The 24002-nt window shown below is 40.4% G+C and overlaps 1 protein-coding gene across 1 annotated transcript in view; it reads left to right on the forward strand.

Moving 5' to 3' along the window:
* Positions 1-9883: 9883 nt before the first annotated feature.
* esrrgb (estrogen-related receptor gamma b) overlaps positions 9884-24002 on the forward strand; it is a 39138-nt gene continuing 25019 nt past the window's right edge. The window contains exons 1-2 of the mRNA XM_063495063.1: positions 9884-10424; positions 19335-19750. Coding sequence (XP_063351133.1) covers positions 10375-10424; positions 19335-19750 — 466 coding nt within the window. The 5' untranslated portion in view covers positions 9884-10374. The remainder of the gene's footprint in view (positions 10425-19334; positions 19751-24002) is intronic.

The raw sequence follows: 24002 nt of genomic DNA on the forward strand, positions 1-24002 counted from the left end.
ATATTTTGATTTATTGGCCAAGAAATTTCTTTCATCAGTGCAACTTTTATTAATTTCTATAAAATGAATAACTTGTTCGAACCCGTAACAATGGAAACCTGCTTTTGCCACCTCTTTTGAGTGCGATCAGCCCAGTAAATAACTGTTGCTTTTGCTCCCATAATCATGCATCAGAGAGGCCAGAATAATTGAGATTTCTAGACTAATATCTTTTTCAAAACCTTTAAATTTGGAAAGCATAATGCATGCTTTTGTTACATCTAGACTGGACTACTGTAATGCACTGTACACTGGACTTAATCAATCATCTCTTACTTATTTGAAATTAGTCCAAAGTCCTTTGGCCAGATTACTGACTGGATCAAAAGAAGAGAGCTCATATTGCTCCAGTGTTGGCAGCCTTGCACTGAGTCCCTGTGCATCACAGAATCTAGTATAAAGTGGCACTGTTAGTGTTTAGAGGCTTAAATGTTCTTGCACCTACACGTTACATACCTACATACTGCGTCCATAGACTCTCTTAAGAACAACAAGGTCCCCAATATCTCTTAAAGATCCTGTAATGGTGAAGAGCGATTGGGAAGCTTATTTCAAAAGGGGTTTGCACGATGCACTCTGCAACGATCTCCCAAGTGACCTCAGACAAAGGTCAACTGTGACTGTCTTTAAGCAGCTAATCTCCAGGACTGTGGTTGGAGGATAGGTTGTTGTTCTGTTATTTCATGTAAATAGTGTATAAATAGTATATATGTATTTTTTTTATTGTTGCAGCCTCTTCCATTCAAGCCACAAGTACAATCACCAATGTGCTACCAACCAAAACACTCACAATTAGGTTTTTGCAGTGACCAATTTCACCCACAGACAGACACCAACCACTCATCAGCTGGTTTCTAGGAGATCAGTTGCCAGTGTCTAGGCCTGTATGCATGAGGCCTGAGCCATGAGGTGTCTATCATTAATTCTGTCATTGACAATCACATAAGGAGGGCACTAGTGCGCATAACATGTCCAGTGTTGACCACCGTACTATCATGGAAAAACGTTTGTTGAAGTATCCTACTGGTTCACTAGAGTACCCTGTGTTGTGTTTTGAGCTTGTATTGGTGTGAAAAAGAGGTTTTGTCCAACAACTTGAACCCAAAGTATGATCTTTCCCTAAACTTTTTCTTTTTTTTTTTGCTAAAACTAAACAGTTACTGACAACTGTGAAAACCTGGACAAGAAACTATGAGTAAAAAACTCCATCCGGTGACATATACCACCACCAACACCACCATCTAAGGTGTCATTTTTTGCTACTTCAACAAACACATATGTGTGATCTGTGCTGCCATCTCCATTCAGTAATCTTAGCCCAGTAAACAGTAGAAGAGAAACCCTGTTAGCTATAACAGTGAGAGTAATAACAACTGATAACATCCTTTTAAAGAAAAACCTCAAAATCATATGTATGTTTTTCCTCTGGTTTTTATTGTGCCTTTGAGCCATCTAGTTTGGAGATCGACAGCTGTACAGATGCCTACAGTTTTATGTAGAAACTATTTTCTTTATAACAAGCTACACTTGTCTTATCACTTGCAGAAGTAAGGGTCTCTCAACCCATAAAGAGAGGCTCATGACAGTATGACAACGTCACTTTGTGGCACCACCAATCAGCTTGGCTGAGCTGTTACATTAACGACCTGCACATTTCTTATGGCTAGTAAAAAGAAAATTGCCCCGGTGTTCTGGGAATATATCCTACCCCACAAACCATCCTACCCCTTGTTTCTGCACATGTGTGCGCATGCGCAGAACACAAAAACGCAAGTTGCTAGCATCCGGCTGTGATTTAACGCTACTCCGTTTTCATATTTAGAAGTATTAGCACTTTATTGACATGGACACTATATTTTTTAAGCCACTGTGAATGTTAATTGTACAGTGAAAAAGCTATGTGCTTATTGCAGAAAACTATCGAAATTGAATTTCCAGCTTTGGTCAAGTCTAGTTTCAAGTTCTTGCTTCTGCACATGTGCACAACACAAAAGCGCAAGTTGATAGCATCCGCCTGTGTTTTAACACTACTCCTTTTTCATATTTAGAAAATAGCTAAGTAGTAGCACTTTATTGACTTGGATACTTGATTTTAGTACGCCATTGTGAATGTTTCTTAATTTTCAAGTGAAAAATGCCATCTGCTTTTTGCACAAAACTATCGAATTTGCAGCTTCGGTTAAGTAGGATGGTTTGTCAGACATCACTGTAAAATTATCCTACGGGTAGGATGGTTTGTCAGAACACCGGCATTAAATCACTCACCACAAAGTGATGTTGTTGAGGTCATTATTTTTGGAAAGAATTGCTGCTGATAGTTCAAAACTAATTTATTTATTTATCATTTATTTAGTACTAGGGTTAATGGTTACTTGGTGTCAGGATATTAAAGAGAAGGCCAATATTTTTATAGCAGTTCTTTCCAAAAGTCAGGCAACACGGTGAAATAATTTAGATGAATAAATAGCACCGCGGGCAACTTTAGAGAAATTTGTACATTTGATTTTATGGTCAGCTATTCCTCGACTGAGCTTTATTTTTTGGTATGAATACTTTGCCACTTGTCAGATGCAGAACACAAGTTAAAAATATATATATATATATATAAACATGTAATTTCTGCTGAGGATAAAATGTGATTTCCACCTCAAACTCTTGAGATAATAAACAATCTTAGGCAAAAAAAAATGCAAATAAATGTGGAGATAAAATCTAAATTTTTATTTGTGTTTTGAGATCAGTGCTTCACAGTAGCGTACATGTCATGTAACTGTCATGTTTTTCAGTGGTTTTAACAAGCATGGGTAAAAGTCTGGAGGTGAAGCCCAATAATTGCGATGTGTCTGAAGCACACTGCCTCACTGCTCCTGTTTGACAGGTGCCAGCTTTTGGTGCTACAGACAGATTTAATGAGTGGGACCTTTTCCCTGAGAGGTGACACGCTCAGGTCACAAATAGTTTTGCCTTTTATGTCTCGGATATTGGTGAACAATTTTCACACTGTGTTTTGAACAGAGCAGAATAAACCGCTATTTTCATACTTGAGGACTCATCAGTACACTTTAATTCTGTCAGGATGCTTGGTTGCCTTTTGAAAATGGAAGACGATGAGCCCTCTGTATGAAATGTCTTTTTTAGGACAATGAGCCTTGTGGGCTTTAGAGAAATATGAAGACAAACTGTTGATGACAGCCCCTAATTCCCAAGATCTAGAATAAATGTTTTCCCTTTTTTTTGGTCCAGAAAAAAATAGACCTCTATCCATCATCGAGTTTTCAGAGCACGCCTACAGAAAACATGCTCTTATTTCCAGGGCTAGATGTTGCTCATTTGGCTGAAAGGTAAGTGGATTTTTCTGAGGTTAAACTGTCATTTAATGCCCATTAAAGGTTTGACGCTGTTTTGCAAACTGACATACGTCCTAGCAAAATCACAGGGCAAACATGGGACATGAAAATGGATAAAAAAACTGATTCAAATTCCTTTGATGTGGCGTTGTCTCAGTCACTTGAAAAATCAGATGAAGACAGAGCTGTGGTAAATTGCTCTGCGAATGTGGCTGCTGAAACCAATACTGTTTTCTTTGCTTTGCTAATTATTAATTACCCATCTCCATGCATATGTGTTTATTCCTAATTGTATTTGATGGATGAGTGGCAGCTTTGACACCTCATTAGACCAGATTAATTGAACGACACAATATTTATGTCTCGGCAATGACCAGTTATCCTGCCATCTATCACCGAGATGATCTCACTGATTGAAAACCACTGGTCCGTGTAATCCTAATTATTTTGAATTAGAAAAGAATTTATTGCTTCTTGTGGCGTTTTTCTGTGATGATGGCAAATTGGAAACATTAAATGCATAACGAGGGAGAAAATGAGAGGAAGACACAATCACAGAATTAATGCGGGTGAATGTCGGAGAAGGGGGAAGGGCGCACAAAACAAACCAGGTGCACGCCTTATCGAGCCGCGGCTTTTCTCCTGCACTGCACAGTCTTAGACGCAGGCTGTCATGTTTTCTCAGGATTCTGCAATAATATTTGTCTCTTTCTCATAATTCTATAAGGCAATGCCCACAGGATGCCTATTTAGAAGAAGGGTTACTTTTCTTTTTTTTTTACTCAACCGAACCTCTATATTTTCCAACTCCCTATCCACTCTCTTCCAAACAAGCTTGTGCAGAACATCTTGATCCATATTCTTGTCTTTTATTAAAAAGTTGGCTGAGTACTCGAAAAACATTTCCACTGAACTTCACATAACCCTCCTCCAACTTCTGCAAAGCTTTGCCCCTCATGGGAGGAGCACAAGCTAAAATCCAGCATTTGAGCTCACAGAGAAGCAACAAGGCCCTGAAGAGTGGAGCTTTTACTATCATACAGCATAGGAAAGCCTCAAGGAACAGACTTCTTTCCCAGGTAGTCAGAACTTCCTCATGCTTATTTTTCCAACTTTTCAAGTTTCTAACACCATTAGCCGGCTCCCCTGTGGTCTTGAAAGCGGTAGCGTTGATTGAATTAAGCTATTTCCTTCTTTGAGACACTTTGACTAGCTTTCTTATACCGCAGCCAGTCACTGCTGTAACTACACAAACGCCCAAAGCTATAGGCACATACAGCACACACACACATGCTCACCACTGTTTGTATATGTATATGCACAGACAGCGCACATTAAAGATTGCACATGTCTACAAATGCAAACTGAATCTGACAAACCATCTGTAGAAATCTGCTGACCAGAGTCGCTCAATGGGATATAGACCAAAGACATTCTTAGAAGCTGCTCTATAATGCCATTTACACCATAGTATTTTAATCAATTTAACTGGCCTTTTTAGATATACTTGGCTCAAAATGCTCTTTATAGTTTTAAAAATAGGACAAATGGTCTTTTGGAATCAGCTGGGGAGAAGTTTAATCTCATTGAATGGAGCCAAAGCCAGACGTTTAGCTCCACACAGTGTAGAATACAAGATTATACCGGCCTGATATAGCCCTTCCACCACCCGTTTATTTTTATCCTCTATTAAGGCAGCGATATCCTTAAAGGCTGCCAAAATTATCCTGTAAAAATGCTGACTGGGAAATATGAAAGGTTCCAGGCGGGTCTAGTAAGCAATCTGTGTGCATGGTGGAGCAATGTGACTGCTGTGCTTGCTATACCAACAGGGGTGACCCCAGTTGGAGGGAGAGGTGAGACTAAATGAAAGTCATCCCTGGATCTTGGGGGAGCCGAGCCTGGAATACCAAGCCTCTCTCTCCGAAATGAGATTTGCTGCCAATGAGGCTGCTTTGCATAAATGTTTGCTTTTATTTATTTATTTTTTTAACTTGACGATTTCTCGGCAGCTAAACTAATATTCAGAAGCTTCTTTTACAGGCTACGCCACCGAATCTCCGCTTAACTGTTTTGATAATTCTTTCACCCATGGAGGTAATTCATTCACACAAAGAGCTTCTTTCCTTGTGGGTTTGGGACGAACGAAGAGGATAATTTCCCTATCAAACGCGCTCATTTAAAACAGAAAGTTTCGCACTTAAGTTAACCGTTCCTCAGAGGGAAGCTCGTAATTGAAGAGTCACTAGTGCCCTGTGGGTGTTCTGAGACGTTGAAGTCGGTATGAGCCCAAATGGCAGCTCCGTGACATGAATTTGAGAACGTGCTATATTTTTCTTCTTTCAGACACTTTCAGTGAGGCTGACTAATGTGCACATTTGTTATCATGCAAATCTAGATGCTCGTATGCATTCCTGTGTGTTTTATTTTTGTCCAATCAGTTGCGTTACCCACTTCTCTTTGGGCTAGCCGTTTTTATCGGCAGGGTCTAGACACGGACATGCGCGCAAGCATCGTAAGGCTTTAAAAAGCTGACGGCACCAGGCTCCCCTTTTTGCCAGCTTCCATATTGGAATGAACTTGAGATGAATGTATTGATCCGGCAATGACACAACCTGGCTTTGCTTCAAAGGTGACTCCATCCCAGACCCTCTTGTGTTATGCAGTTGACGTGGGCGAGTCGCAGAGGATTCGAGCGGTGTCAAGGAGTCGTTTAAAATTAGAGCGTGGGGGGTAAAATTGATTTTGTTTATATGTGATGTGATTAAACACAGCGGAGACCGTTTGCTGTCGCTGGAATCACAATCGCGGCTTTCAAAGATGCAGCGCAGGTTGGAGAAATGTCCTTAAGTTAATATATGCCATTTGGTGATTGCCTTTAACCAAAGTGACTTCTGATGAGTGAAAACATTTAACAAAGAGCACAATACGTAACAGCACCAAGAAGGCAGTGATTTAAGAGTTCATAACAGCGGATTTCTCTAATTATGATGCAGACTCTGCACTGAATACTTAGTCAAAGGTCTGATGGAGGCTGCTTAGCTAATTTGGGTGTCATCCCTCTCAGCCTTACATATTTATAATACATTTGCTCACAATATAAACTCCTGCAGGACCTTAAAAAATGTTTTTGGAGAAGCTGTATGCTCACATTTGGTCACACTCAGCCTGTTGCTTACTATCAGTGATGTCACATCAATATCTCACAATAGTAAATGATCAATCTTGAATTGACTGCATGAACATTTTTAACAGCACGAACCAGCAGAAAAAAAGTGAATCCAGTCACATTGTGGGAGTCGCAATCAACGATATCGGAGCCCTGCAACAAGTCTCTCATTTACACAAGCGCTCACATAGTTTTATTTTAACTGCCCTCAGTAAAATGAGAAATTAAGAGGCAAGAGATAGAGGCTAATAGCATTTATTAACCCAGCGTGAGCGGGCAGCGGGGCGACGGCGGTCCTCCACCAGCCCTGTCTCGTCCTGGTGGTTCAGTCGGCGCAGCCCAGAGAGGGGAGTGGAACATAATAAAGCCCAACAAATGCACCCAGCTGATTAATGCAGCCCTGTGGCTATAGTAATTATCCCTCTCCACACTCCTCCGGCAGACGAGCCAAACAAGTACGCGGCAGCGAAAGGAAAATGTGCAAATGATGGATTTGTGGGACTCAGTGTCTGTTTCGTGAGCTTTGTGTAAGAAGTCGAATGTTGACACGGGGTTTGTTGATTCGGTTTTGCTGTGGCGGCGGAGTTGAAGCTTTTGCACTTGCAGAAGTTTAATGTCAGCAGTTTAATGTCTGTCTGGATTGAGTTACAAATTCCTCGTGGGTTTAAATAGATGAAAATAAATGTATCGATTTATTGCATGTAGACGAAAGAGATAACAGTATGTGTGTTTTCAGACAGCAACATACAACAAACTTTTAACTAGTATAAAGTGAATCAAATATTTATATGAACTTAAATGCAACACTGAATTTTTATTTTATCAGATTTATATGAAATGCTATTACACTGATAAAGCAGCTTTGCAACGTGATCAAAAACTCATATGTATATATATTGCACTATTCCTGTTAAGAATCACAGAGTGCTTGATGACAACAATCAAATGCATTAAAATGCACAAATCTCAAATGTAATGGTAATGCAAAAATAAATATAATAATAATTCTATATTTTAAAAGAAAACCACGAGTTTTTTGGTTCTACCTTCATGCACCTTGATTATTTTCCGTGTCACTGATTTCTCATTATGTCAGTAATTTGATTAAAGCAACTGATGATTGTAGGCAACGCGCTGAGTTCATCAAAGTGGCCGCTGTTCGAGTGGTGTGTGGCCGAAGTGAAACTTTAAAAACACCGGCTCCAAGAACTGAAGGTATTGTCTCGCGTTGCCTGCATAAATGAACCAACAAGAAACAGTTTCATCTGTACCAGCTTCTGGAGACTGAATTGAATGCCCAGAACATTTAGGAAGGCGTAAAGAGTGAACTTCCTCCTGCTGATAGACATTCTTCATGGCGAGGTCAGAAGGTCAGCCATAACAGGCAGTTTGCTCGTGAATCAAGAATTTAATTACATACAAGCAGCGTGACAGGAAGACCGTGTCCCTCAGCCCACTACAATATGTCATTACTATTTATTGACATGTAACGATTTTGTCTTTTTTGCACTTTTGAGAAATCTGCAAATTTCTGGTCCTCTACAGAAAATATTTTCTCACAATCCTTCTCGTCTTTGTTTTCATTCATTAGCACTCACTGTTTACACTAGTCCAGATTTCACTCCAAAAATAAACCCCGATTCCCTTTCCTACTCAGCTGTTCTCCTCTAAATTACAGCCGTGCTGGGAGTTTACAGCACTGAGAATGTAAAACGGCAAATGAGAGCAAAACTATAATGAGAGCCTAAACTGCTGCCTGAAAATGCAGGGTGGTGCGAGGCTGGTCTGCACTGATCTCCTTAAAGAGACACAGTCACGGTCATAAAGCCGAAAATGTGTTTTTGCTTAAATACAGATTTAATGATTGGATTACGGTTTCTTCTTCTGAAGATAACGTGATGGTGGGATTACACAGACTGTGCGCTCAATAGATTTCCTGTCAGATGCCACGAAACCTGGTGTCTGTACTCTGTGTGAGCAGGCCGCGCAGAGGAAGGGAGACAAATTAGGTCTGGACGCAAGTATGTACCCACCTCAGAAAACTGGCAACACAAGAGCGGAGCGGGAAAGTGCAAAAAATGTGGAATTTAGCCTTGAATTAAGCATTGCCAAATAAAAATGTCTTTTATTTTAAGGTAGTCTGACATACACTTTATATTTTGCATAAAGTTATTCAGTCTTAAAAATACCAAAAGACCACTTTTTTTGGTTTGACTGGCACTGGCTCTATTTTCTGCATGTGAAATCATACATGTCATCTGAACATCAGTTCTCGTCTTCTCCGTCTCATTAAAAACATAAACATATCCCCCCTATTGATTATGTCTGGATGTCTTAATCGGATCAGCGGGAATAGCCGGATTTTCCTTCGCAGGAAAGTACATTAAATGCTAAAATATTGATCAAAAATGTAATGGAGAATGCACAGCTGCTTTAATAAAGCAATCAGCCTTTTGCTCCTGTGACTCTGATATGGACTGACATGAAAAGAAAACGTTCAAATGTATAATTCCTTTTCATTTAAAAGATGGTTGGGAAACGGGAGTCTGTCCTGAGGCTTGTGGCGACACGGCAACGCTGTGATCAATAGGAGCGTGTGATGGGTTTTGTATCGATCGGGAAAATGTGGGTTGATGAAGTGGGCTGGAGGGGTGGGTGGCGGGGCTTTGGGTTTCCTCCGATGGGCTGCCACATTTCACGTACGTGGTAAAGATCCACTCAAACTTCTCTGTCGTCGTCATCATTATTATCATTCCTGCCGAGGTCATTATCACTCTCAGTTTTCCTACATCCTGCCTCGCTAAGGACGGGTAGATCCCCTCTCTTCACAGCGTGACTGGTGGAATGCTGTGGGAAGCAGCTGTCATTACTTTAAAGGAGGGCAGGCTGTGGAAAGCCAGATCCATGGTGGAGAGGATAAAAGACTAAAGGGAACCGTTTAGCTCCATAATCTGGCACTGAGCCCTTTAAAGCACCGTAAACAGACCTGTTCAAATCACCCTCAGCGAACGTGCCTCTACTTCTGTTTCTTGTCAGTTACTGCTGTCCACTTTTGTTTACCTCATTACTTTGAAAATCTATCTATCTATCTATCTATCTATCATTTCTTTCTTTCTCTGTTTTGCAGCGCTCCCTTGTGAATGGAGGCCGACTAGTGGCCCATTAGCCCGTCTCATCTCAGTAATCTTTCATCACCATTGGCTGCTGGCAGGACAACCTTCCTGAATCCAGCCAATGGCGGTCGCTCCATATGCACCTAAACCACTCCCTCCTGTTCTTAAAGAGCCCTCTTGTCTTCAATGGAGACTCAATCCCCCCTCGCCGACTTACTCAGCCTGAGTGCGCTCTCACTGCTGCTGCTCTCCATCCATCCCTCTTATCTTTTATTCTCTTTCTCTGTCCACCAATCCCATCATCTGTGTTCTACCTCCTCTTGTTTTTCACCGTTTTCTCTCTTCATCTCTTCCTGAGGTTCTTTTGTTTTTTCCTCTCTCCTCTTTCTCGGACCACCACTTTTCTTCTCGCCGGCCGTAGTCCTGAGCCCGAGCGTGCGGCACCTGTGCAGACTGGAGTTTGTTGGGCTGAGGCAGAAGGTTTTTCTTTTTTTTTTCTTCTTCTCTTTTTTTTTAAATTTTAAGTGTGCAGGTTGAACACAGGAGGGAGGGGAAGCAGCACCCGGGACCACCTGACCAATATTTATTGAGAATATGAGGAGATTTAGGAACTGATCTCCTGCTTCAGCTTTTTCCCAGCTGTTTATCTGTTGTTGTTTTTGAATTTTTTTAAAATTGCAACATCTGGAATGCTTAACAAGGACTGATGGATGTTTCCGAACTGTGTATCCCTGACCCTCTCTGCTACCACAACCAGTAGGTGCTTCTTTATACAAATCCCTTTTTTCCCTTCTTGGTTAGCTCATCTAAACTTTTCTCTCTCTCTCTCTAAGTTAATAAAAATTGTTTAAAAATGTTATAATTCTTTTTTTTCTTTTTTTTTTAAAAAAGCAAACTAAACTATTTCCAAAGACAGGGAGTTGCTCTCATTCATGTACGGGACATCAGAGCTGAGCGGTGGCTGCTGTGGCGTAGCCTGCAGGGAGACCGGGGAGCTGGTCTCGGTACAGCTGTCTAGCTTCTGCATCAGGATCCAGGGTTTAAACTCAGCTCATAGGAGACAGTCACTGGCAGATTAATGCAGCCGGTATCCCGTGCACTGTCCTCCAGCACCAGTCGGTGTCCCGGGGAAAGTTAGCTGTGACTGTACTGTGTAAGAGTGACACAGAAAAGTGTGTAACTGAAGAAGTAGATACGTGTCTGTCTGTGTTACTGATACAGCTCATCTCATTTTATTGTCATTTATAGTTTTTATATAAAATTGGTGGTTCTGATTAAATAACACAGAGTCTTTAGTAAGTTTGATCACCTCCAAATTTGGCACAGTATGTGAGTAAAATGCAGTTACAAAATGTGCACTTTAAAACTTTTTTTTTTTTCTTGCGCATGCATATGGTTATTGTGCATTTTCTTAGCACAAAGGCAGGGATCAAGCAGCTTTTTTTTTTAACAAATGAGAAGTTAAAGAAACTCTCAAATCTCATTTGGAGCTCCAATCATTGTTACAGTTCTTGGATACCTGGAAGGATAGTTATCTTATATCCAAATGTGAGTGGACAGGGGAAACCGTTCACTGCATTCACTGGGATCCTCTTAATGTTAATCTGTAGATAGGATTGGAAAGGTTTAATCTGCTAAGCACTTTTTACAGGACTTCGATTAAGGATATTTCCAACTCTGCAAGGCTCCACAAAAGAAAAAAAGGGGGAGCATCTCCTGAAGTGTTAAACAAGTGTTTATTCTAACTGCATCAGAGCTGCCACTGCACATAATCAGAACAAATGAGATCCTATCAGTTTGTATTGGTTGAGCAAGTGAAATGACAAAACGTGTTTGTATTCAGAAAAAGCAGCTTTGGTTAGAAGCTGTTCACTCAGTACAAATATGTGTAGTTTTAATGCACTTTGCACATGCATCAAAAAAAGCTCATTTTGGTGTTAAGTCTATGTAGTTCTATTGATCACAAAATAAAATGTATACACTGCTGCTGCTCATGATGATGATGATTCAAAGCGCTTCAACACTTCAGTCAAAGGTGTCGTGCACACCTTGAAGGATGTACATAAATTTGATTTATTCATTGTAATCAAATGAATCACATAAAATTCCTTTTCAAAAAGGATGTAAATCATTTCCAGGCTGGAATCTTTAACCAGAGTTTTGTCAGTTGTTTTGATATTTTACATAAAAGTAACAGATCTCAATTAAATACATCTGTTTCAAGCATCGTCTCTGAAGGCTCTAACTTTTAATATCACAGTTAATTCGTGGTGCTTTTAAAACACACAATCGCAAGCCTTTCATTTTTACACTCAAAAAACCTTCAAATGAAAACTCTGAAGTTTTAATTACATCTTTAAAGAAAAAAAACTATGCCAAATAGAAATGATTAAAAATGACAAATCCTACAATATGATGCTATTAACCCATCATGACCCCAGACTGTGTCTGTGTCCATCTATGTGTGTGTGTGTGTGTGTGTGTGTGTGTGTCTGCATTTATGTATGCACATAAAAATATGCATGCGTGTGCTGACAAGTGAGTAGCTGGTTATGCATGCTATACCTGCACCCTTAAATACTTGTTAGGTCATATTTGATAGGCCAGCACTACACTAACACCACAACTCTACATATTTTTACTGGTTCTGCTTGAGATGAATGATTCTACACTTAGAATTCTTTATTTAAAAATGTATTTGTAAGCGTTAAAGTTGCATTAACCATGTGTCCTACATTTTCCCACATCAAGAAGTCGCACGCTGAAAGTCTGTGTGCTCAGTGTCACATATATCTGTGATTAGTTAGGTTTGCCTCTGCTTTCAAATCCTTGGAGACTTTTGCCTTACAACTATCATACTGCCCGAGGTGAAAGGTCAAAGGATTTTAGTGCCCAGCTGTCAAACCACATTTCTGATGCTAAAGCAAATACCTGCTTTGTCAAGAGACCAAAATATTAGTTACATCTAGTGATTTATTCTTTATGAAAATGTGCACGTCAGGATCGTGTTTGCGTGTTGTGGACCAAAATCAAAATAAAATGCAGCTGTACATAATTGCATATGACCTACTATTTGCATCAGCCTCCACAGGTGCTCTCCACTATTTCATGTCAGTCAGAACCATCTGCTTTAAAATTAATGGAGACAGTTTTGAATTAAGAGTCGTGTTAGACATGTATTTTTTTTCATGTAAAGTACACATATTGCTTTATTCTTCTTTTAAAATAACTGCATTTTTTAAATTATAGAAATTCTAATACTTATTAATTAACTTATTATTAACTGACAACAGCGTCACATGAAGATTAAATATTCTGCTTGCTCAAATTTTTTTTCAGCTTGTTTTACCTGCTATTCCCACAGGTTTCCTCCCCAAGTAAACAAACAGGAATGCATAAGCGACCAAATGTATGCAGACACAGATAGACAGACATATGCACACACATGTAGACCAAAGAATCACACACTGACCTGGGATCTAATTTTAGCCGTCCAATACATGGAAACACCTGACTGTGTCTGTTAAAGAGGAGCACATCATCTTATCATGCATTGCATCTGTAATTTGTTACGCTTAACACACAGGTCTTGCTGTGATTAAGATGCACCCGCCATTTATTCTTTATTTGCTTTTTTTTAACACTTGGCGTCACACACGGATTCTTGAGGTAAAATTAATTTGATTGCAACGGAGTATTTAAAACCCTGAGCATAAGGAAAATAGTTCCTGGAGTTGCTTGTTGTTTAGGGGAATTCAAGCATTACAAATTTGCAGTGAGTGGAGTTCACCATCTGCAATCAGTGTTTTTTGCAACATAGAACATGTAGTGGCGGATTTATTTCCATCCATTCCTGATCGATCTTGCTCTCATTGCTTCTTTCGTGTGCTGTCCAAGGTTCGAAAGAGTAAATTGGAGTTTGAATATTTCACTTTATGTGTATTCACATCTCCCGGCCACCTTTTCGCACTTCACCGGTCACCGTTTGGTTCGTGTCAGACTGCTTGAAAAGGATCCAAACCTTACACGAGGGCTGTGATCTCTACCAACTTTGTTTGATAGTTGGCTGATCTGACCAGCAGAACTGACTGGAAAGCCAAAAGAATCCACTGACGGATGGAGGGAGCAGGTGGTGGGAAAGTGCTGCATTGTGTTGAAACTGTAGTGAGGGGGGGGAAAAAATCTGCTTCCTTCCAACTTCACCACCAGCTTTGAGTTTTCATAAAGCTGACAAAAACTGGCTGAGATAAAAACGGCTCTGAACGTGTGAAGTCGCTGCTGTGTTTTCTCATGACTGTCGCGTTCACTGTTAGCAGTGGCTACTCCTTACGAGCCGAGCTTTGTTGGTTTTGTGTGATGGCATGAGGGGAGAAATAGCTTCATCACATGTCATGACCGCCCCTCTTGATATAGATATATCCTTTAGGTGGCCTGTTAAGACTCTGAATTCATCAGGCTGGAGATGGACAACTTTTTTTCTTCACCTGCTGTTCAATCAAACATGAATGTGCCTTTCAAGTGCTCAGGCTCAGTGTAAGCAGCAGTGAGAGGACTTCTTAGAAGGAGTTTGTTTTATTGATCAAATGAAATTAACACACACACACACACAAGGACAGAAGCAGTGTGCGTCTAATCATGGAGTGCGGGTCAGCCGGCATGTTTAATTTAATGGGCCTCATCGTAGCTTCACGAGGTCTCACATTGTGAACTTAATTCCTCTTCACCACGTTAATTTGCATTGTGTCAATTGACCGGAGCGCTTACTGTATCAGCTTGAGTCTCACTTGAAATTCAGTCCATGCTCTAATACCATTAGGCAAATGCAAAGTTGTGTCATTTACACATTTGGGGGAGAAAAAAAGGGGGGGTGGAAGGGGTAGGAGGGGTGAGAGAAAAGCCAATTTGTGCCGAACAAGACTCGCTTGTGATTATCAGTGGATGTTATTACTGTGGAGAAGCAGACGTTTGAAGGTTATGTTTCTGGGCAGTAATTGAAATGCAAAATAACATTAGGATCGATGGCCATCTCTGTTTATTTATGAAATCAGTATCGTAACTGTCCCTCATGAGTCCTTCTCTGATTCCCAATGACGGCTTAAGTCTCTGCTCGTTTATTCTTTCTCCCCCGTAACCTCCTTCTTCTGTCTCTTTTTAAAAGGCAGTTAGGGGTGTGTTTGACTTTGCAGAGAGAGCAATTTCCTAGAGGTGCTGGATGTGTATGTAGATGGGGGTTGATACTCCAGGTAAGGAGACATCATCCATGTGGGAAATCTATGCAGTCTCTCCTCGTGGCAGTGACATTGAAGAGGCCATATGCTGGAAATTCTCTGTATGGTGTGTGTGTGTGTGTGTGTGTGTGTGTGTGTGTGTGTGTGTGTGTGTGTGTGTTAGAGAGATAGAGAAGAAAAAACAAAGTATATCTATATGATGCAAAACTAGTGCTGGGACTTACTACCTGAGATAAAACTACATTAAAACAAATATTTTTAAAAATGAAGATGTCAGAGCAAAATAACTTAGAGAATGACTTTCCACCTTTGCAGCACAAGTAAAGGATATGCTTGGTTCCACAAACTTATCATCAAGCTTTAAACTGTGGTTTTAAAGCAGTTGCAAAGGAATACAATCTGATACATTTTAAACCAGAATAACTCAGTATTATGTACAAGTCTGTGTGTGGAATGCACATAGTCGAACATTAGCATAAACACATATTAAATACACATGCAAGTACACTAAACATAAGCTCAAATGTATCCGAAAAAGAGGGAATAGATAAATCAGTCACACAACAATGCAAGAAAATCCGAACGACTTCAGGAATAAGATGCTCCGAAAAGAAGAAACCTTCACCCTTTAGAGGCAAATACAGTAAATACTTCTTAAGGTTAAACCTAAATGAATTTAAAGCGCTAAATCTTGTTGCAGCATTACAATGTGGGGCTACTTCAGTAGTTAGTAGATTTTTTTTGTTGTCACATTTAACTGTAGGTTTGCATTTCCTTGACTGAATCTGCAAGGTTGTAGCAGAAGATTATTAGAAATCCTGTTTCATGTGTTTGCTTCTATCAAATCAGCATATTACAGGGATAGCTCTTTTAAATGTGTATTCATTATAAATATATGAGGAAAAAAAGGGATATTCGCAGCAGCGAAATTTAAGAACACACACATTTTTGATGACCTTCATTTGTGTCACCCGCATGTTGTTGTTACCACTTAACACTTGGAGACACACGCTACCCCCATTTTCCCACTCGCATGACCATTCATTTCCCAGACACCGCGGCCACTGACTAACAGTGTAATCTATGTGTCAGGCGGGAAGGGGCACTCCGTTTAAAGCTGATAGAGTTTGCCCCAAACAAGGACAGCCTATCATAGAAAGATTAATGAACTAATTTCATGCATGGCTCCTTGCCTCTGTCCTTCTGTGCTTCCATGTTCGACTGTGTGTTCAGCACCGTGATTTACGCTGTGTTCCCTGCTACAAGCTTAACCCCGAGCTCAACAATAATATTTCCTTTATGCGGAAAAGTGCACGGTAAAAATTTGGAGAGCCGTATATATTCACTCCTTCACCCAAGACAAGGACAGCATGAGGTCATTTATGGAGAACTGTTTTAAATATGCATTTTTTTTTTTTCGTGTTTGAGTGGCGATGTAAATTTATCGTGCTGAAATTCAGGAGGCTAGACAACATATTTCATGGAGAAGAGGTGGATGGATTCGGGATTTATGTTGGGAAGCTGGGGATCTGCGGCTCTGCCAGCATGAGGAGGCATGCCAAAATACACACATGCACATGCAAACATCTGAGATTTCAGCTGCTCTGTCGGGACATTTTCCACACCTATCTCATGTTAGCTTCAAAAAAGAAAAATGGTCAGTGATCTGAGCGTGCATCACAGTCCTGTCGCGTTAAACATTCTGGACGACTGTATTTTTCGTACAGAGTAGTCTCTTGACGTGTGGTGGACAGACTGGAACGCGTGCATCTGCTGCTCCGTGGTGTCCATTGTGGGACTGTGTGGGCCTCTCAGAACAGAGAAGGCAGGTGACCTTCACGTCTGTCTGATGAGTCCTGCTTGTCTGCTCCGTTTGTACAATTTTTCTGCGCAGCGGAGCAAACACTACCCCATTAGGTATTAGGTGCAGTGCATGTGTGTGTGTGTTTTTTTGTCAAGGGAGTGGGACAGGTTGAGGAGAGTCAGGCTGTGGTTTGAAAACTCTATGTCTCTTTATATTGGGGCGGGTGGGGGGGGCGACCAAATTATGAAACTATGAAGCTATTTCTGTCTGCACGAATTGGTGGTTCGTGCCATTATTTCATTTCGACAGATTTGAAAGGGCCCATTAGAAATTTCCATTAAACCTAACAAAAAACATCTCCCCAGCGTTGCCGTGTGCTAAGTGTGGAATGAACTACTTTTTACGTATGCCACAATGTGCTATTCCATAGGGAATCCCCCCCTATCTGGCTGCAATGATGTATTAACTATTACCACGCTGGTCTCTCTCCACTTCAGCTTGGAGAAAATATATCGTCCAATTGACTCTAGGTGAATGCTGATTGCTAACAAGATTTAACATGAGTCATCTGAGTCTTTTATAAGCCACAATATCCTTAGAATGAAGGCTAACATAATGCTGTATCTCTCAATCTTGCACTATGTTAACAGTCTCGACTGATTAAAAATGCATAAGGAATGTCTGGGGCCCGTAAGAGGAGGGTTTATTTTTTCATGCCTCATCTGGAACAGGAAGGAAGCCGAGGATCAATAGATCTGATCTGGGCCCAGGGGTAGAGGCTATCTCCTCCTCCTTTTCTCTTCTTCTCACTACTCGTTTGCAGTTAAAAAAGAAAAAAAAAAGAGGTTTCTTGGCTTTAAATAAACACTTGTGCAAAGGAGGCAAAAGAAGGAAAATGCATTCTGAAACAGAACACCATATTTTAAAAAAAAATGGAGACAGCTCCTGGCAGTAAAAAAAGCCAAAAAGTTCAGACTGTAAAGCAGCATTAGCCTGCTATTAGTTTCAGACATTCCCATCACGCCTTTCCGCCACTCTCACCGCATATTTATGACGCATAAGAATTTAAGGGCTGAAGTTCTGTAAGATCAACACCAACTGTGACAGACAGAGCCAGCAGTTCTAAGACCGACCCGGGCCTCATTTCATGCTTCGTTTGAGAGAATATTATTGAATTACAGCAAGGACCGCAACATACACTGGCTTTGCGGCCTCAAAGAGAAATGACTACCCACCAGTAGCAGTAGTCGTTAAGTAAACAAGCATACTCATGGAGTTATAACATAACACCGTTAAGCAAAGTGTATAATTTCTTATAAAGCCTAACACGCCAAATAAAGAATACTCTCTTTAGCTTCTACCCTGCATTATGAGGATTCTTTAGGAATTTTTTTTTCTTTAATCCTACTTTTGTAATCTTTATGATGAAATTCTTGGAATAAGGCACTTCCTCTGCCAGCTGTAACCCAGCACCTCCACTGGCAAAATAACTGGGACTATTGATTGGGTCATGTATTACCCACAATCCTCCATATGCTGAGTGTAACACCTCTCTTTGTCCATTAACAGCCTTCTGAAGTTTCATTCATTCATTTACTTCTGGCAGCCGACCAATTGTGGGCATTGTTTGCAAGATGTATGGGGCATCTGTTGACATGGTCGTTAGTTACCATTTTGCCTGAGAGGAATGAGCTACTGCACTATATCACTTGGCATTCCGGCGCATTAATGGTTGTGTGTGTAAGGCAATCTATCAAACTCAGGTGAACGGGCTGATGAATTTCTCGCAGAATGAGTGGCGGATGATGGTAGCAGGCAAGACTAGGTACAGTCACGGCGATGATTTCATCCGAAGCTTTTGTGCTCTGTTGTTTGGTCCTCTATTTTTTTCGCTTATTGGGTATTTGAGAGCCTTTGTGTTCTTTTTATTTAAAGAAAAAGTTTTAAAAATGTGTGAAGAAAATGTGGTAAAACGGTTAATATTTAAAAAAAAGTTTGCTAATTATTAATACTGAGATATGTTACTTTTATGTTATTAGTTTGTGTAATAAAATATTATTTTTATGCCAAAGCTCAGTGTCCCCTAATGTGGTTTCTATGCCAATATGACAGTTTTTGTGTTTTGTTTTGTTTTTTTCCAAATCCAAATCACAATTATTTTCCTAAATCCAACCAAACAACTCGTGGAAACAAAAGTTAAAAACAACACAAACCATGGTGTCCTTCTGCCTACTTATATATGTGCTTTAAAACAAGTGGTTTAAACTCCAACATATCACCCCATGCTCTCCTTTTCTTTTCTCTTTTTCCTCACACACAGTCAGTCAAAGCAGATCGCTGCCCTTCTCCTAACCTTGTTTCTCCTCGAGGTTTCTCCCACTTAAAAGGGAGTTTTTCCTTCCCACTGTCGCAAAGTGCTTTCCCATAGGGGGGATTGTCTGATTATTGGGTTTTTCGCTCTAATACTGTGGGGTCTTTACTGTACAGTATAAAGCATTTTGCGGTGACATGAAAAAAATGAGTTGAACTGAATTAAACCTTCATTTCTTTTCAAAAATTTGGAAAACCATTGCGTTCCCTGTAAATTCAATTTCAAAACTGACTGACGTTCCGACTCTGTTTGTGTTTCTCCAGGTTACTAACCAGAATGCCCTCCGAGGATCGGCACCTATCCTCAAGCTGTGGTTCTTATGTCAAAACTGAGCCTTCCAGTCCTTCCTCCTCGCTCATAGACACTGGCAGTCACCACAGTCCCAGCGGCAACTCTGACGCCAGCGGCGGCTACGTTAACGTTGGCAGCGGACGGTCGCACACCCTGGACTCCCCCCCAATGTTCAACCCAGGCATGCTGGGAGGCGGCAGCGCCTGCTTACGCCGCTACGAGGAGTGCTCCGGTGGCATGGCCGATGACTCGCCAATCAAGTGCGAGTACATGCTCAATGGAATTCCCAAGAGGCTGTGCCTGGTGTGTGGCGACACTGCCTCGGGGTACCACTACGGAGTGGCCTCCTGTGAGGCCTGCAAAGCCTTTTTCAAAAGAACAATACAAGGTACTTTTTTCTTTCCCACTTTTCCTTTCACATTTCACAGACTCACCTGAGCTGTCAGTAAAACTGTGTTTTAGGTGGTGGGTTCTTTGTATTTTTGATACAAATGGAGACAAGTAAAAGTACAACCGCAGCAATAGAAAATATGAGTAAAAATGTCTGCTTTTTGGATTAACTATAACTTATGAATACTTAGAAAAATGCTCTGTGGTGCTCCCATTTACTGCTTAGACCATGCACTGCATTTATGCATCTTTGCGTTTGTAGCTGTTTAAGTACTGGTTTATTTTAACTACATTAGACACAATAATATTCATTCACAACACCACAGATAACCAGATAAATCAGAGGATGTGGAGAACTGATCGATAGAAGAGAAATGAAGAACCCACACAAGTTTAAAAAAATTTTTTGGTTTTTTTTGGTTTTCAAAATAAGTAGCAAAAAAAGGAAACCACTTGTCGATAGGTGTTACCAACTCACAGATATCAAAACAGCGACAGGTGAACAGCGCCAGATAAAAATGTTACATTGTTATCTTTTTTTTCCCTTGAAGTGGCCATAAACAAACAATGATTTGTATTTCTTAATATTTTATTCTAAAAAGTAAATTATTGCTAAGGTTGTTAGATGAAAGCATTGAAGTAAAGAGATTAATATTTTTCAGTGAAATGTAGTGAAACTGAATTTTAATCAAACATAAATTTATACTTAAAACAATTAATTTCTCACTTTCCACCAGTACTTTTAAGCAAGGTGTATTTTCACTCTTGTCACAATAGAGAAGTGCTACTTTTTAATGATTTTAAATACTTTACGTTCACTTGAATATGTGGTCGTGCATGCCACAGGTTCCTCAGTGCTTTCATGGGGCTAATACGATGTGGTGTCTACAGCAGGCATTAGGCCCAGACCGCAAATCTGCTCTAGTTTGTGATTTTTGATGTCTTTGCATGCGAATCATACATCTGGCACTGAATCTGCCATGTGTGGGATCCGTTCCAGAGTAATCTTTTGGACAGAGATAATGCGCCACAAACCGAGATGCAGATTTTTTGAATTTGATTTGCAGCATTTGTGTCTGGATGCATGGAGTCAGAGTGAGGGCACATTAAGGCAGGCAAATTTGAAAAGTATTCTGCCTAAATCCCTCTCAATTACTGAAGCACGAAGAAACAGCAAAGCATCTTTCGGCACTGTTTTTTCCTTTTATTTTATTGGCTTTTGTTAAAATCCAAAACAGCGCATTACTGTCAGAATAAAGATGGAAAACGTGGGACTGATGTGAGAGCTGGTTACCTCACTTGGTCTTAAGAGTGAAGCTCTTCGGCACTCTCTCTAATTACCTCACATGTTTACAAAATTCTGACTTTTTCTAATAACTCTTAACGTGATGATGACAAATATACCAAGCCTGATCCTGATATATATAATTTTTCTTTTTCTTTGGCAGCGAGGTTTTTTTTTTCTAAAATTTTTGAATAAGGGTCAGGGGTAGCCAGGGAATTTTAGATGTCCTATTTCTCATTATTAATAATCAGACATTTCTAAAAGAAAAAAACACACAAAAAAAATAGAGACAGCAAAGACATATTTTCAGAAACTTATTATTTATTTATCTATTTACGTATTTTTTTGGCTGCCCATTTTTAGGAAGGCCTTTCCTGGCTTAATTAGCCTATATGAAAATGGCTGGAATGTTTTGTCTTAGGAGCATTTTCACTTTTCTTGTACAAGAGGTTAAAGCATCTTTGGATCGGGAGCATCAGGAAAATATAGGAAACCCCTACTTTCTTTCAAGTCATCAACACAATATCTGTTGTTCAGTCCGCATGCTACACTTTGTTGGGTTTTACTGAATGTTTTTGGCCTTCTGTCCAAATCCTGCATGCCCGTTTATGACCAATCATTGGTAGTTAAAAGGCTGCTCGTGCCCCAGTAATGCTGATGTGTGACTTTGCATTGTCTTGCCGAGATCTCTCTCTCTCCTTCTCATCTTCTTCCTCGTCACTGTAGTCTTCTTCTTCTTCTTCTTTTCACTCTCCTTCTTGGAGGACAGGCCTGTAATGAGCTTAATCTGTCCGTCATTCGTCCTGAGCCACGGGAGTTTCAGTCAATAACAATCAGTGTTGGGTGACTGTAATTAAGAACCAGGCATTTCATTGGGAGAAAGTCAAGAAAGGAGGGTGGGAGGTGTGGATCCGTTCCTTGCCCCCAGGCCCCTCTAGCCCTCACCCAAGGGGAAGGAGATGGGGTCCAATTAGAAGCAGAGGCACGTGTTGTGGTGGCAATAACAGAGGAAGGGAACAGCGAGACGGAGACGCTGAAGAGTCCTCTAAATAAAGGCGGTGGGACGAGGGACGGGGTAGGTGGTCATTCACAGAGAGGAGAAGCCACTTTAATGGAATGGTAATCAGGAAGGGGGTCCCGGCCTCGGTAAAGGAGGAGGACAAGGAGAGGTCCAACTTGAGTGGAGATGAGCACGTGGATAATAGCATAGCATAATAATATATCAAAATTTAGAGGGAAAATAAGAGAGGTTAAGGAAGGATATTAGAGTGGTTGAAATGTCCTTTGAGAAATAAAGGTGGACACAAGACCTGATTAACTAAGAGGGTATGCCGACAGTGAGCTTTTAGAGGTAGGCAATTTAAGTCTATTGTGGACCCCCCTCTCACCCACCCACCCACCCACACCCAACAAAAAACACACACATGCAGGTCATATTTGACCTATCCTATTATTTTTGGATTATTGTTTGGTTTTGAAGGAAGAAAATTTGATATCCAAGCAAGTTCATCAACCTCAGAAGGTCATAAAATATTGCATGTATGTAGTACAGAGAATAAGTTCAACATTTCAGGCATGCAGCAAAATGTAATGTTGTCTGCTTGTTAAGGCAAAGCTCAGAATCACTGCCTTCAGTTAGTGAAAAAAAACGTATTGCTCAGTGCTCTATAACAATAGAACAAACAGCAGATGTCAAGGAGGCAACTGAAGAATGATGAAAAAAATGAAAACTATTTTGTTTCATTTTGTAAAACCGGAATTTCATACTTAGAGATTTATTCATGCCTTTCAACATATCACATCATTTTCATCATTTTGTGCTTGTGCAAAATAGAGCAGTGGTTATGTGATTTAGCATGAATTAGATTTTCTTTATGTATACAACATGCATCATATATAACATGTATATCTGTGAGAGTGATATATTTTTTTTTCTTTTAGTTATTCATTTATTCTTAAATGTCTCTAGTGTGAATTGTGGGACATTACTGTGCATTAAAAAGTATTAATTGTACTCATTAGATTATGTAATTTTTACCATAAGAATTTACCCCCTAGTATTCGCACTGAGAATAAAACTAAAGTACTATATATTAATACTGCAAATATTATAACGCTCTTGCTGCATGCAGTTAGTTTGCAGTATAGTATGCAGTAAGGTACATGGCGTGCATCTCTACACACGAGCGCTGCAGTGTACTTTATTTCCCCTCTGCTAATGCCTCTCAGTTTAACAGACTTTACCTACCCCGAATCCAGCAGCAGCCTCTGCCAACATGCTGGCGTGGTGCCCTCGGCCCCTAACTGTGTGTGTGACCCTGCTGGCACTTTCGATGCCAGGGATCCTGACAAATGTTGGCACCTTATCCTTGACCAACAGGGGGTTGTGTGTGTGTGTGCGTGTGTGCATGTGTTTGTGTGCTCCTCTGGCAGACCTGCAACAGACAACACCTGGTTTGCTGTTTTTAGGTACCATTAATACATCTCTGGACTTACGGGACATTGTTCAAACAGTCAATCATGGGGTTACGGATACTTGGGAAAGAGGATTTGTCACTGGATTCTTGGTGTCGTGTCAACTTTTGAAGTGTGTGGGTAATGATTTGGGGAAAAAATAAATAAATAAATTCTTAACCGGAATCAGGTGAGAAAGATGGGCAGCGGTTAAATTCCAGCAGATTCAATATGTCTGCATTTTCTGCCTGTTTTTGGATCTGAGTGATTAAATTGCATAGGAAATATTTCCATAGTGAGCCAACAACCGTCAAGACGACTTGAATAATACATCGAGCTTTGCTACATGATATCGCAGTCTTAGATTGTCCAGTCCAGCAGCAGCTCCTGGTCTTTGCTGGAGAACATTATGCAGAGTGCTCAGCTGTGCTTCCGTCTCTTAGCCCGTGCTGTTGAGGGAGGGCAGTTTTCCCATCATCCTTTAGGTGAAGAAGGATGGGCTGGAAAGGGT

This window comes from Pelmatolapia mariae, linkage group LG15 (genome assembly GCF_036321145.2).
Source record: "Pelmatolapia mariae isolate MD_Pm_ZW linkage group LG15, Pm_UMD_F_2, whole genome shotgun sequence".
In the NCBI taxonomy this organism is placed as follows: domain Eukaryota; kingdom Metazoa; phylum Chordata; class Actinopteri; order Cichliformes; family Cichlidae; genus Pelmatolapia; species Pelmatolapia mariae.